Source organism: Ursus maritimus, unplaced genomic scaffold (assembly GCF_017311325.1).
Source record: "Ursus maritimus isolate PB19 unplaced genomic scaffold, ASM1731132v1 scaffold_6, whole genome shotgun sequence".
Lineage (NCBI taxonomy): Eukaryota > Metazoa > Chordata > Mammalia > Carnivora > Ursidae > Ursus > Ursus maritimus.
Window position 1 is genome coordinate 35901113 of NW_024426774.1, and position 15575 is coordinate 35916687.

Sequence of the window (15575 nt, forward strand, 5' to 3'; positions counted from 1 at the left end):
CCCCCCCCCGTGCTCTCTTTCTCTCTCAAATAAATAAATAAAATCTTTTTCTTAAAAATTACAATAACAGAAAAGACCCCCCCCCAAAAAAAGTCCTGTTTTACATTCCGTAGGTTTAAACTCCAGGGATCACTGTTAGCATTTTGGTGTTTGTAAAGCCTCTTGAAGGGAAAACGTGGATTTAACACGCCTGCCGGCCCTCTCTGTGCAGTCGCCGGCGTGCGGGTTCCTGCAAGGTGCTTTTCGGCGGCGCTCCCCGAGCTCCGGCCCCTCTGGGCGGCCCCGGGCGGCCGCGGCTTTCTGGTCACTCACTTGTCTTTCCTTTCCCTGCTCCAGAGTAAGCTCTGAGAAGGGGCCGCTTCCCGGTCTTGGTTCTCCTCCCGGCCCCTGCCCGAGGCTGGGCGCGGCAGGGGCGCCAGGGGCGCCAGGGCCCGGCACTGAGGGTGTCTTCTCCCCGCAGCGGCCCCCGACGGCAGCGAGGCCGGCGACCCCGCCTTCAGCCGCGCGCCGCGCTGTGCGCAGGTGGAGCGGACGCAGCACTGCAGCTGCGAGGCGGGCTTCCACCTGAGCGGCGCCGCCGGCGACAGCGTCTGCCAGGGTAGGCCCGGGCTCCGTCGGGGGAGGAGGGGGGGAAGCAGGGGGAGGACCCAGGAGAGAACAGGGCTCCCACCCGCCGCCCCACAGATGCGGGGCGCACCTGCAAGGCGGGGTGGGGCAAAGTCTCAGCAAGCCCGGCCCACTTTGCGTTTTAGGTACGTGTAGACCTAATGGTTGCTGAGATGTAGACATCAGAGGCGCTCATAAGAAATCAAGACTGTGGAGAAAGCAGCCGGGGGTGCCCAGGCTGGTCCCCATCTCAGAACCCAGCCACAGTGCCATCCAAACCAGCACACCCATCTAGAAGAGCCTCAAGCCCCCCTCTCCCCTCCATACCCCCCTCTCCCCTCCATCCCGGCTGCAGTCACAGGGGCGGGTGGCAGAGAGGAGCTGAGTCCTTGTGCTGGTTAGACAGGCCCCCTGCGCTGTGCAGGGCTCCAGGACTCAGTCCTCTAGCTCCCCTCTCCACTTAGGTTTATGGACCCAGGCAGGCAACTTTAGCTAACCTCTCCTGATTACCAAAGTGGCCACAGCAGCAGAAATGAGACCCTCTTCCTCCAATCCCAAAGACGAGGCCAGTTCGGGTGGGGCTGGGATGCAGGTCAGTAGTCTGGGCTGCCGGCCTGATCTGCCAGCCTCTGCAGGGTCCCCCGTTAGTTCTCAGCCTTAGACAGAGGAACCTGTCTAGGGTCCACCATGTAGGTTCCTCTCATCCCTCCGCTCAGCCCTCTGGGCCCTTGGCTGGGGAGGAAGAGGAGCATGCTTGCTCTTCTTCTGGTGCTCTGCTGGGTATAGGGTTTGGCCAGCCCCCCAGGCCCAGCCACTTAGCCACACTGGCCATCGCCACCAGGAATTGAGACACAGCCATCCTGGGTCATGGTTGGTGGCTGTCCATCACATGGCTCCTGGTCATACTGGGCACTTCTGTCCCCAGATGTGAATGAATGCGAGCTCTACGGGCAGGAGGGACGCCCCCGGCTCTGCATGCACACCTGTGTGAACACCCCAGGTTCCTACCGCTGTGCCTGCCCCAGCGGGTACCGGACGCTGGCCGATGGGAAGAGCTGTGAGGGTGAGTGACGCTGCTGCAGAGGCAGGTGGCTGCAGGGCGCAAGAGAGAGCCTGGCTGGTCCCAGACAGCGGCTCCGAGCCACTGAGGGAGAAGGAGCAGAGGAGAAGGCAGAGGGCTCCCCCGTGAGCTCAGGTAGAATGTGAGAGAAGAGGCTGCTCCCCAGTGACGTCCTAGTGGGGCTCTGCTGCAAGGATCAGAGAAGCTGGGACTGGAGAAGAAGACACCTCCATCCATCTCTCCAACCATGCATCCCTCCCTCCCCATCCCTCCCTTCATCCATCCATCCCTCCTTTCATCCATCCCTCCATCCAACCATCCATCCCTCCCTTCATCCATCCATCCATCCCTCCTTTCATCCCTCCCTCCAAACAACCATCCATCCCTCCATCCATCCATCCATCCATCCATCCATCCATCTACCTGTCCCTCCCTCCCTCCATCCATCCCACCAGTACTCAAGAAGGCCCAGGTAGGATTGTGCAGATTGGGAAGAAGCAGCCTCCAGGTGGGGCGAAGGCAGCAGCAGAGAACTCCCACAAAGGAGAGTGAGGACATCTGCATTTGGGGAGGGGTGAGGCTGAGGAGAAAGGCTTTCCGGAAGACTCTTACAGGGGCTAATAATAGCCACTGAGGGGAGACCCCGTAGGCTGAGGAGGAGGCAGATCTGAGAGATGCATCGTGACCCCTGACCGGTCACCCTCCTGTACTTCTGGCCCATCTGTCACCTGTCTACCCCGCGGAAGGACAGGACCCTGGGGAGGGGTGCTCCCCAGTGTGGTTCTGCAGCACTTCCACAAGGTCTGGATTTCACATAGTGCAGGATGGCAGGGTGTCCCATTTGAAAAGTAAGTATTGGGTATTTAGGAACTCGCCACATTCCAGCACCTGTCGGGGTTTTTCATGGGGTCCTGTGATGGAAGGGACGCCAGGGGATCTTCACTCTTCCTGGGGGTCCCTTATTTCAGATGTCGACGAGTGTGTGAGCCCGCAGCTCGTGTGTCCGCAGGGGACCATGTGCATCAACACCGGTGGGGGCTTCCAGTGCGTCAGCCCGGAGTGCCCCGAGGGCAGCGGCAACGTGAGCTACGTGAAGACCTCCCCGTTGTGAGTACGGCCAGGGCCAGCCGCGGCTGGGCGCCTCGGTCCCCCGCCCAGGGGGGCTGGGCCAGATGCAGAGGTTCTTAAAAGATACAGTTAGATCCAAGGAAGGATGGGAGGCAGGGGGCTGGGAGTCTGGCTTTTCTGAGCTTCCCTTTCCCTTTGTTGGTTGCATTTAATGCACCGCTGCTCTGTGCAGTAATAACCCAGTTTGCCCTGGGGCGCCGGGGTGGCTCAGTCATTAGGCGTCTGCCTTTCGCTCAGGGCGTGATCCCGGGGTCCTGGGATGGAGCCCCGCATCGGGCTCCCTGCTGAGTGGGGAACCTGCTTCTCCCTCTCTGGCTCCCCCTGCTTGTGTTCCTTCTCTTGCCCTCTCTTGCTATCAAATAAACAAATAAAAAGTCTTTGCAAAAAAATAAATAACCATTGGGGCGCCTGCGTGGCACAGCGGTTAAGCGTCTGCCTTCGGCTCAGGGCGTGATCCCGGCGTTCTGGGTTCGAGCCCCACATCAGGCTCCTCTGCTATGAGCCTGCTTCTTCCTCTCCCACTCCCCTGCTTGTGTTCCCTCTCTCACTGGCTGTCTCTATCTCTGTTAAATAAATAAATAAAATCTTTAAAAATAAATAAATAAATAAATAAATAACCCAGTTTGCCCTGGTAGGAGTAACGTTCCAAGAGTTCCCCTGCTGACCTGCAGGATGATGAGATTATAGCCACACAGGTGCAGCACTGTTGGGGGTGAGGGGCCACTGGAGGGCAGACCACTGTGGTGACCTTACCGGGAGGCAGGTACATATCACACAGATTCGGGAGAGGAGCATTCTCTCTTATTCACGTGGCTAATAACTGGTCGGTTCCAGTCACACTGCATGTCCCCTACACTTTGCATCATGTCGATGGACTTTTCCACTGGTTTCGGAGGTTTGATTTCCAGGAACCTCAGCACCTAATGGTTGGTTGGTGTTTTTTCTTCAAAAGCTGGGAGACAGGCCTTTCCGGGGAATAATAGCCATCACGAAGTACATGAATTCTGAAAAAGAGGTCGCAGGCGCCCTAGCATTGTCTTTAGAGTGAATTAACCTCACAAGCTCAGACCCCTGAACTGCCGTTTGGGCTCTAGCGGAGTAGAAGCTTCAGGAAAGTCAGTGGCACTGAAGAGGGGCAGTTATTTACTGAGACTGAAGGCGCCAGGATCTTCCTCCGAAGTCACTCGGTGAAGGGACTGTACTGTCATAGCCTCTGGGGACATCCCTGATTATCAGCCGGATGCGATATTCGACCTGCATAACTGTGATTATATGAGTCACGAAATATGCTAAATCGTATCTATGTGTTGGATAAGGTGGAGAAATATCAGAAACACTTCCACAAGATCCTGGTTCCCAATGGTTAAGAAAGGCAGGGTTTCCTCTTGAAGAATAAACCCTGGGTGTTTGCAGAGTTCACCTCGTGCAGAGCACCGCATTCCAGGGTGTTGCCAGCTGTGTGCTGGGGTCCCACCATTATGGAGAAAGGTCTTGGCACGGGCAGAAGGGGCACCTGGTTTATCATCCCGGCTTCACTTGTCTGTAAAAACTCTGGTAACAGCATGTATAAATATGCGTGTACGTGTGTACATATACAGGTGGGTCCGGGGAGCACCCCGCCACCCTCACCTGCCAGCAGCTCTGAGCCTCTGTGCTGAGGGACTGGTGTCTGGGAAAGGTCACTCCGGACGCCTCTGCAGGAAGGCAGTGGGGCAGGCAAGCCAGGTCAGAGCAGCCCCTCCCGAAGTCTCCCCAAGGCTGACTCCCTCCGTTTTTTGCCTCTCTGTTCCAGCCAGTGTGAGCGAAACCCCTGCCCCATGGACAGCCGACCCTGCCGCCACTTGCCCAAGACCATCTCTTTCCATTACCTTTCTCTGCCCTCCAACCTGAAGACGCCCATCACGCTCTTCCGCATGGCCACAGCCTCAGCCCCCGGCCGACCTGGACCCAACAGCCTGCGCTTTGGGATCGTGGGCGGGAACAGCCGGGGCCACTTTGTGATGCAGCGCTCAGACCGGCAGACAGGGGAGCTGATCCTCGTGCAGACCCTGGAGGGGCCTCAGACGCTAGAGGTGGATGTTGACATGTCAGAATACCTGGACCGCTCCTTCCAAGCCAACCACGTGTCCAAGGTCACCATCTTTGTGTCCCCTTATGACTTCTAAGGCAGCCGGGGGGTCACTGCGGTGTGGAGATCTGGGCTCATTTCGCTTCCTCAGAGATCTGGCTGTGGGCCCAGACTGCCACGGCTCTCTCTCCCCACCCTGCCTTGCCCTGCCCACTCGCCCACCCACCCACCTGCCCGTGCCCCCAGGTTTCTAGGGCAGGGCCGCACACTCTTGCAGGGAGTAGCACGGAAGGGCAGCTACGACTGCTGCCGTCACGGTGTTCTTTTCTCTGCTTTAAGCTCTTCCCATAGATTATGCACTAACTCTCTCAATCTTTACAGGGAAGTGGGCAGTCTTTCAAAATGCTGGCTGAATGGCATTGTGGGTTCGAACCAGCTGGGGAGGGAAAAGCTGATGGTATGTGTCTGAGATGCCTATCAGTCCTCTGTACGGTTATAGTCAAGCCTTGTAACGAAGCGGTTCCAGCATGCTGGGGGCCCATCGTGCCCCACTCGTGCGGCATAGGGAGCAGGCCTCCTGCCACAGCCCAGCACGGTGCTCTTGTCCGCATTCCCTTCTGTGACATGCCTGCCAGCCTTCTCATCAGAAAGCCACGGCAGGGCCTGGAACCCCCATGCAGATTCTTCTAGACCAAGGAACCAACGTTAAAGCCTAAGTTCTGCCTGAATGAATTCCCTTTTGAGACATCGTATCTCAGAACATAACCTGGTCTCGCAACTGGAGAAATAAAGTCTCTTGCCCCTCGGTGCCCACCTGGCCTGTCCCTGCACATGAGTTAGGCCAGTGCCTTCTAGGAAGGGACACCTGGCTCTCTTCCAATCTAGGCTGGACCCACTGGGATAAATGCACAAGAAAAAAATGTGGAGGTGACCTTGGGATCACACCACCAATAGAAATCTGGCTTGGCCAAACAGGAGATTGGTAAGGCCACATCTGGCTGTGGCGAGCTTAAGAAAATGCTTGAATTTACATTGATTCCAGGGCCTCCTACTCCTGAAGGAGGAGCCAAGGGGCCGTGCCCTCCAGGTGACTGAAGAAAGTGAGCACTGGCTGGGGCATGGGCTGGGGTGCGGAGCATTCGTGTTAAAACCTAAAAGCCAACTGAATTGGGAGGAGATTTCAGTATCCAAATACAAGCTAATCTAGGTGAGATTTCATCAGATGTTTTATTTTAAAATTCCTTCTATTTGCCTTGGTATGAGACGGAGCCGGAGAAGGTGTGTTGCCCGTTTAGTGATCGAGTCCTATGCCAAGATGGTTTCTAGAAAAACCTATCCTTGTCTTATTTTGTCAAAGAGCGAGACACAGTCAAGACCTGCTTCTGACATGTTCCTTCTCCCATGGCTTGGCTGCAGTCTCTCCCAACAGCAGAACGGGGGCTGCACAGCTGCCTTGGCGGGTTGTCACAGCTTGTCTTCACACTATTAGCCACAGCCTTGTGTTTTCAAATGGTGCTATGACTCGGCTTGGAAGCCCGCATGCCATCCAGTGCCCTGTGCAGAACGCCAGGGAGGGCCATCCGAGAGCATGGCCATGACCCTGAAAGTACAGTGTCACAGCGGTGCGTTCCTCCTTCCTGCCGGGAGCAGGACTGGTTCCCAGGGGCAAGCCTCTCACCTCCCAGCAGGCAAAGAGTGATTTAGGGAGCTACAGAGCAGTGTAGCTGCCATCATACACCCGCCTAGACTGGCGTATGGTGGGGACTTGGATGTCATACAGGCCCAGTGTAAACCAGTGGTTTACATCACCAGGACCTACCATAAGCAAAGCTGCTTCCCATTTATGAAATCCCACATCCACCCCCATCCCCGCAGCACCAGTATATGAATGCCTGGCAGCTTGGGACCCCCTCTTGTGGATGGTGCCTGGGCCCTTCCTCCATGGGCAATACCTTGTCTCTGCACTGTCTCTACCACTCACTTTCCCCTGGAGAAACCAGCTTCTCCCTTGTCCTTTCCTAGCTGCAGGATGCACTAGGCCAGAGTAGTGAGGAGTTAACAGAGTAGCTAGGAGTTGCACCCCTTTCCAGGTAAGAGAGCTTCCTATCATTGGCAGGGGGCTTGTAAAACTTGTTATCATGCATAGTTGCAAACATGTACAGAAGTAGAGAGAACAGCATGGTGAACCCCACGTGCAAACCACCAGCTTCAACAATTAACCCACAGCCAACCTTCCCCCACCTCTTCTCTCACCCCACCTGATGATGATTCTGAAGCAGATCCTGGACATCATATCATTTCATCAGTAAATATTTCAACATGTACCTCCAAACCACAAGGACTTCTGAATAAGCTTAACCTCCATACCAATGACACTTTAAAAATCAGCACTATTTCCTTAATACCTTCAACTATTCAGTCATTGTTCAAACTTCTGAGTGGCTCAGGAGTTTTCATTTGTTTGAGTTAGGTCCATGCTCTGTAATCTGTGGACACGTCTCTTGAGTCTCCTTTAAATGTAGCATCGGCTCTCACCTGGTAGCACGTACTGGGATCACTGGAGGCCTGTTGGAAATCAGTACTGAATGGTGTGCCCTGTAGAATTTCTCACAGCCTGGGTCTCCCCGGGTGCGTCTCTGTAGTGTCTTTTAACATGTTCCTCTGTCCCATTTCTTATGCATCAGTAGTTGTATCTGGAGATTAAGTCAGAGTCCAGTTGTGTTTATTTGTGCAAGACGACTTTATTGGTGGTGATGGGTACTTCTGGTGGGAGCCATTTACTCTCTAGCTGCCTCTCTTTTCTGATGGGAGCAGCCGTTCATGATTATTGCATAGACTCGTAACTTCGTTAGGGGCTGCAAACAATATTCTGGTGCTGTTGTTTCCTCTTTGTTTGTTAGCTGGCATACTTTATAAAGAGAAACTTAATTTCTATCAGTGATTCATTTGGTTACCCTGAGGTTTGGTTTGTAGAGGAAGGCAGCCTAAAATCTTGGCTTTTTCCCCTTCCTCAGTTTCCAAGGTGGTTTTCTGGCATCTTTCCAAGCTGTCCAGTGAGAGTTGTTTTCTTTTCATTGAGAACATTATGAACTCCTGATTTAATCATATTTCATGTGTGTTTCAGTCCTTTGCAATTGTTATCTTTTACTGTTACTCATGTTATCCCATCTTTGGCTCTTGGGAACTGTGTTAAGTTGGCTGATTCCTTTTCACATGACCCTAGTGGTCTTTGATATTTCGTAATTATCTTGTATGACAAGATGTTTGAAGCTCATCTTATGATTTTATGCCCCAGCCCCGAAGTCATCCAGTGATTCCCAGGGATCCCTGGCTCCTCTTAGTGGGGAATAATAATTAGAGACCAAAATCTGGGTGCTAGGAGTGCTCATTGGTAGTGGTTTGGTCACTGTCTCTTGGTGTCAGTGGACAGAACTAGGAAATATGTACAATGAGTTTGGGGGGGTGTGTGTGTGTTTTTTTAACTACATGATTTTATAATGGTACTTCCAATTCAACTCAGGACTACAGGGTTTTTAATGTACCCTTACTGATTTTATGTCTGTTCTTCTTTTACTCCTTCTAAAAACCTCTTTCTCCAAATCACCAAAATAATTACACATTGTTTTAAATCCTCAGAATAACAATGCCCAAACTATCATAAAAAATAATTACTGAAAACAGTTAAAATTTTGTTTTGCAATTCTTTTTGTCCTTAAGGTTTTTGCCATTAGGGATGTTCAGTCAAATTACCATTTTAAAATAACTTAGAATAGTGGCTATGTTCCAAACTTGAATCAGGGTTATGGTTCACTTTATTTTGCTTAAATTTTGAAAAATTGCTTTTTTCATTTTAATTTTTTATAATTATGTAAACTATTTACATGGCTCCAAAGTCAAATCCATGAAAGGAGCTTCATTCAGAGAAATCTGTATTCTGACCCAGTCCCCTCCACCTATTTCCTCCTTCTGCCTTAGATAAATTTTTTTACATTTCACCCTTCTATTAAATTCATAAATATATATATATAAACAAATGATAAATGATAGCACACTATTTCACACTTTCCTTGGTCTTGCTTTTTTCCCCCATAACAATATATTGAATATCATTCCATAGAACCGGATAGAATATTCTATTAAATGTTCCATTATGAGGTCATACATACGATTGTTTATTCAACCAGTCACCTGATTGACATTTGGGTTGTTTCCAATCCTTTGCTATTAAAAGTATTGCAGCAATATGCATTTGTCTTCTTGTATTTTCGCCTTTGTAGCTCTGAGGTCAATTTTTTCCTCCACAAGGATTACACTGCTTTCTATCTGCGACAGTGTATGGGAATTCCTATTCCTGAATCAGAGAAGGCCCCAGTGGTGTCCGTAGTTCTCACATCTGCACACCCACCAGACCTTCCTTGGGAAGGACAGAGAGCCCCGAATGCAGGGTCGTTCCATGACTAGCCCCCCTGCCTGTCCTGGACTCCCAGCGGTCAACAGCCACCAGCAAGAGATGAGAGTCCAGCCAAGCGGATCACTGACTCATGAGAGACGGAAAGTTAGCTAAGTTTTTGGATAACTTTTAAGAGTCGTATTTTTTTAAATGTAGCATCTCCAACACTAGCGAACAAAAAGGAAAATAAGCCTAGAAGGAAATATCCCTGCAGAGTCACGCGCCCCAAGGACAGACACGAAGAAGCCAGACCGGAATGGGTCACCTGCCACCAGCCACTGCCTCAGCTTTTCCCACGCTCACACTGCAGGGATGGAAAGGTGGACTGTCATGACTTTTACCTGGAACACAGGAAAATCTACGGGTGTTTATGAACTGCATGAATATTCCTGAATGTCTATGCTGTTGCAGGCACTTTTTAGTTGCCGAGGACACAAAAGTTGACAAGATCGACTCTCTGAGGTCCTGGCCTCATGGAGCTTACGTTTCAGCAAGTGAGAAGATAATACACAGGAAAACAAGAAAAGTCCATGATTTCAAAGAGGGGTGAGTGCTATGAGAATAGAAGCAGCACGAGAGGGGTCAGCGTCCAGCAAATGCACAAATGCATGCAGACCATCCAGGGAGCCGAGAAGCTGCCAATACTGTAATCGTGTGTGGTGACAGTGAGGTCCCCACCTCTCGGTGTTTGCAGTGATGACCCGGAATCTCGAGTGTTTGAATGAAGGAGTGATGTAAAGCAAGGCCTAGGATGACCACACTGGCTTCTGGGCTCAAAGGAAAAGCATCTACACAGAGAGAACAATGACGCCGACATGGAAAGAGAGGAAACAAGAGACCATGGGGACTTGCAGGGGAGCCTAATTTTGTGTTCTGGTTATTACTGCTGTATGAAATATCCCATTATTGTATTATGCTCATGGATTCTGTGGGTCAGGAGTTCAGAAAGAGCATAGGGGGATGGTCTGTATTTGACCCACAATATCTGCACCTGCCTCCGCTAGGAAGCCTCCAGGGCCAGGGCTGTGACAACCCGAGGGTCATTCACTCACTCGCTTGTCCGATCTGGGCTGGGAAACGTGGAGACGGGGACTGATGACCAGAACAGCCACCCTTGGGCTCCTCATGTGGCTCAGCTGTCTCAGTGTGGTGGCCCCAGGATAATCAGACTTCTGACACGGTGGCTCAGGATTGCTGGGGTGCGTGTTCCAGAAAACGAGGTAGGCATGGCCTTTGTGACCCAGCCTCAGAAGTCACATGGGGTCACCTCTGCCACACTGTTGGTTGAAGTAGTCACAGGCAGCCTCTGAGTCAAGGGGAGTGGACATGGACCAGTGAGTCTTCACAGAGTCAAGCTGAGTTGAATTGAGAAGTTTTAAAGGATTTGGGGGCCATGTTTTAAAACTGCCATTTCTAGTTTCCTCTTTCGGGTTCCGATGCCTCATGAAATCTGGCTTCCAGCCTGTGAGTTTTACCCGATAGCCTTGTGTCCTTTCTATCCTCCCTTGCTCAACCTCTTTTGGGTGTCCTTTTCAAACATGTGACCCCTGCCTAAGACAGGACTTACGTTGAGAGATAAGATCTTCACTTCTATCACAAGAGGGTACCTTTGACGATGGTAGAAAGAGTTAAAGTCCAACATGCATGGTGCTGCAAGCTCGCCAAGGTCCGAGGTGGGGGGAAGGAGACCACTGGAAGGGTCGGGACCAGTTGGTGGAGAAGTAAGCCCTTCAGATGGTTCTCGGTAGAGGAACTCCAGCGGGAAGTGCAGGCCACAGCCTGCTATACTCACTCTCACAAGGAGGATCCCAGACAAAACCCAGCACTGGCACAGCCACGGAGTCTGCTAACTTACAAACGACAGTGCACGACTTGGTGAAAAGCGGGTTTGGGCTAAAAGAATTTTCTGAATCAGACCACCTCCAAATGAAAAATTAGATTTTAGCAATCTAGTTCTTTATCTCCAGGAAGCTCTCTAGATACACTTTTGAGGGGGAAAACAGGCTCTGGGGTATGTCCACCTGGCTTACGCCAGTGTTCACTACAGTCACACGGTGACACTGGTACAATGGCTCGCCTTCCTTCCCTTTCTAGTTGGCTGAGTTGTCAGACATGTTTCTGAAGACAAAGATCTCTGCTTCTTGGACGCATCCGTCCTCCCTACCGAAGGCGCCAAGTGCCATCACAGGAAGGAAGGGTTTGCTCCTCATCCCCCACCTCCTCGTCCTCCCTCTGGTTAGTAGAAGTTCCGGTCCGGGTTCCTTCATTCCCACCTTTGGCCAGCAGGGGGTGGCAGACTTGGTTGCGGGCCCAGTCTCGAATGCTGGAGATGAGACCACCGCCCTCTGGGGTGGGGGTGGGGGGGTCTTTTTCCCAGCGATGCTGGTTTTAGGTAGTCGAGCCTGTCCACGGGACAGATACATCTCTGCGGTTACTCGACCAGGTGGAAATTCAACACACTCCATGTTCAGTCATAATCGCAGTGTCTCCCCAAAGGCAGCTGGATCTTAGAATGTAACCCCAAATCCCGAGAGTCCAGAGTGGTCTGGCCCCGCCCACCTCCTGGAGCCCTGCTCATGATGCTCCTAAACGCACGGGCCTCCTTTCTGCGCCTTGACTCTGCCAGGCTCATTCCTGCCTGGGGGCCTTTGGGTTTGCGGCTTCCTCCCCGCAGTGCTCCTTGCTCAGCCTTCCACTTGGTGTAGCTCAAACAGCCTCGTCAGAGAGGCCGTCCCAGCCACCCTTGCCAACGCTGCTCACCCTCGGCAGTCCCTCCTGATGGCCTTACTCTGCTGCATTGTCTTTAAAAGTATTTCTCACTATCTGAAATCATTGTATTTGTTACCTGTTTTGTTTTTTTTTCCTGTCTCTCCCCAAGCACAGACCCTGCTGGTTGCCCAGCTAGTACCCATTTGCCATTCCTACCTTCCGAAAAGAAGCCTGTTTTGTCCAGACCACCTTCCCTCGTTGGTGGGGGCTGAACTCTGTCACCACCCCCCCAAAATTCCTATGTTGAAGTCCTCATCCCCAGTACCTCAGAATGTGACTGTATTTGGAGACAGGGTCTTTAAAGAGGTAATTCACTTAAAATGAGGTCATTGGGGGCTCCTGGGTGGCTCAGTCAGTTAAGCGTCTGCCTTGGCTCAGGTCATGATCCCGGGGTCCTGGGATCAAGCCCTGCATCGGGCTCCCTGCTTGACAGGGGGCCTGCTTCTGCCCCCCACCCCGAACTTGTGTACGCGCTCTCTCTCGCAAATATAAGTAAACAAATCTTTTTTAAAAAATAAAAAGTAAAAACAGATTAGGAAAGAGATACACACAGTTGGAAGACCACATGAGGACAGAGGGAGGAGAAGACAGACATCCACAAGTCAAGGAGCGAGGCCTCAGAAGAAATGAACCTTGCTGACAGCTTGATCTCAGACTTCTAGCCCCCAGACTTGTGAGGAAATGGTTTCGCTGTGACATCACCCAGTCTTTGGGACTCTGTTACGGCAGCACTAGCCAACAAATACATTCCTTACTGCAGCCTGTGTCTTAGGGGAAGGGCACCACCACACCCCCTACCCTCCAGGCTCCAAGGCAACACGGTGCGTCCTCCCTGGCTGATGAGGGTCAGAGACCCAGGCTGGACCCAGCCCTGCAGGGCCTTCCCCAGTGAGCGCTATACATCCAGGGACTGTCCCAGGCAGAGGGAAGGGAAGGACTTTCTTACAATATGGTTGGAAAGGTCTCTTTTCCACTGAGCGGGAAGAAATATGTCATCACGGTTGCTGCTGGAAGCCATTTTTTTTTTTACCACAAGAGAAGAGCATGTAAGGAAAAAGCCTCCTGGCTAAAAGCAGAGCCAAGGGAAATGGAGCTGGGGTCCCAGTTAAATACACCTGGACCTTTCCCACCTCTGGACTTCCTGTTGTATGAGATAACATGGTTACGGTGTCCATGGGCTAGAGATGGAGTTCTTGCTGTTTGTAGCCCAATACAGTCTGAATCTAACCGGCCTGACTCCCAGATCCATGAGAGCTGACATCTCGTCTGCACGCCCGCTGACGTAGCCCCAGCATCTGCCTGCTCGCAGAAGGTGCTCAATACTTGTCCATCAACTGATGACTGAAGAACCTTCAATCATGAGGTCCAATGTGAATGGGTTAAGAGGGACTACCCATCGCTGCCATAAACAACCTGGTTTTAATTCAGTTTGTAAAGAGCAGGGCCCTGAGATGATAGATTGGGAAAGGGAATATTAGAGGAATAGGAAGGAAACAGGAGTGAGGGCCTCCTACAGATAGGAAACCCTTAACGGAAACCTGTGAACAAGGTGATGAACAAGCCACAAAAGAAGAGAAATGGCGTTCCTGGCAGACACTGGTGAATTTGGTGAGACCATTCCTATTCTCTCACCTCTGGGGGGGCCATGGTAGGCCTGCACTTCTGTCCCCTGTGGTTGGGGTGGGACCAGTCCTGGCTAAGAGGTAGTACACGTCTCTTCAGGGCCAAGGACTGGGCTGTGCCAGTGGAACCCCCAAGTCCTCTAGCCTCCAACATGGCGGCTGGCCCCACTCAGGTGGAGGCCGCCCTTTCAGCTCAGGTGCCTGACTGATGCAGTGAACTGACCCACGACGTGAACAGTGAGTGTCATATCGTCCTTGTGGTTTCAAGCCCTGGAGATTTTTGGATTGTTTGTTACCCCAGCGTAACTAGCCTGACTGGTTCAGCGCAGAAAGGGAAAAAATAAAGGAGAAAGAATCCCTCCATCGTTGATGATGAGATTATGCTGTAGACGGAGGAATGGAATAAATTCAACTCCTTCTACCTGCTTTACCACAAACGAACAGTCAGGCACATGACTGATATCTTCAGTTGCAAAACTGGGCTAGAATGGTAGGTCTCAAAGTTTGAGGTGTGCTTCCCAGCACCACGGGAGAGCATTAGGAAGTTGGAAAGGCCAAACCCCAGCTCTACCCCAACCTCTCGCCTTGGAGCAGAGCAGGCTTTGTGTTGTTGGTTGAATTGTGTCCTCCTGAAAAGATATGTTCAATCCTAACCCCTGGTACCTGTGACTGTGACCTTGCTTGTAAATAGGGTTTTCACAGACGTAAGCCGTTAAATGAAAGTGACGGTGGGCCTCAATCCAACACCTAGTATCCTTATAAGAAGAGAAAACAGAGACATAGACACAACTACGGGAGAGAAGACAGAGGCTGAGGTTGGATCCACAGTCAGAGCTAGGAAATGCCAAGGATTGCCAGTTGCCACCAGAAGCTAGGAAGAAGCAAGGCAAGGTCACGCCTTAGAGCCCTGATTTCAGACTTGTAGCTTCCAGAACTGTGAGAGAATAAATTTCTGTTGTTTTAAGGCACCCAGTTTGTGGTGCCTGTTACAGCAACCCTAGGAAACATTCACACCTTGCATCCCAGGCTCGCCTCCAGAACAGCTGCTGAGGGTCCACCATCTGCCCTGCTGGGGGAGGGGTCGTCTCCAACCCGGAGAACCCCCGGGGAACACAGGCAGCCAACATCGGCCATGCACATGCCTCTCTTGGGAAGTCCACATCCCGGCCCGGCCATCCTTGTCTTTGTCAAGAAAGATGATCACTTCGTCGGTGTAACCACTGCTCGAGTCCCAGAAGGCCATTTGCAAGGAGTACAGAGTCACATTGGGGACTTTCCGGAGGCTGATTTTCAAACATTGTGTCCTTTATTTCTTTTTTTAAAAGAGAAATTGGCTCATGTTACAACTAGTAATGATATAATTCTACTTCTTTCTGCAGTACCAGCCCAAACAAAGGGCTCAATCAGCATATTTCATAAAAAGAGTCATTGACTCCAGGGATAAGGAAGGAATTTGGACGCTTAATCCTAACCCTGGATTAGCCTAGAGGACTGGAAACAAAATCAAAGCCATTCTCCCCTCGGGGTCTGCCCCTCCCTTCCCTCCCTCCACTCTACTCTCCCCCCTCCAGCAGGATTCCCACAGCAGAAGGGGTGCGGCTCCTACTCCCACAGCACCGCCATGGGAGCCCCCTCCCTCTGTGGCTTGCCACTGAACGAGCACACTCCGGGAGAGTCTCTGCTGTCATTAACATCAAGCGACGTTAGAGAGCAAGGGGAGGACTTGGTAACAGTCAACTTGTGCCCTAAGACCCAGAAAGCATGGCCTGCATTTCTTTTTCCTCTTTTTTTTTTTTTTTAAGATTTTATTTATTTATTCAGAGAAAGAGAGAGGAGAGAGGGGCAGAGGGAGAGAGAGAATCTCAAGCAGAC

At 51.6% G+C, this 15575-nt stretch overlaps 1 protein-coding gene across 1 annotated transcript in view; it reads left to right on the forward strand.

Moving 5' to 3' along the window:
* Positions 1–9106, forward strand: part of FBLN7 (fibulin 7) — a 41023-nt gene extending 31917 nt beyond the window's left edge. Inside the window, exons 7-9 of the mRNA XM_040623693.1 lie at positions 1532–1669; positions 2635–2773; positions 4587–9106. Coding sequence (XP_040479627.1) covers positions 1532–1669; positions 2635–2773; positions 4587–4959 — 650 coding nt within the window. The 3' untranslated portion in view covers positions 4960–9106. The remainder of the gene's footprint in view (positions 1–1531; positions 1670–2634; positions 2774–4586) is intronic.
* The last annotated feature ends 6469 nt before the right edge of the window (positions 9107–15575 follow it).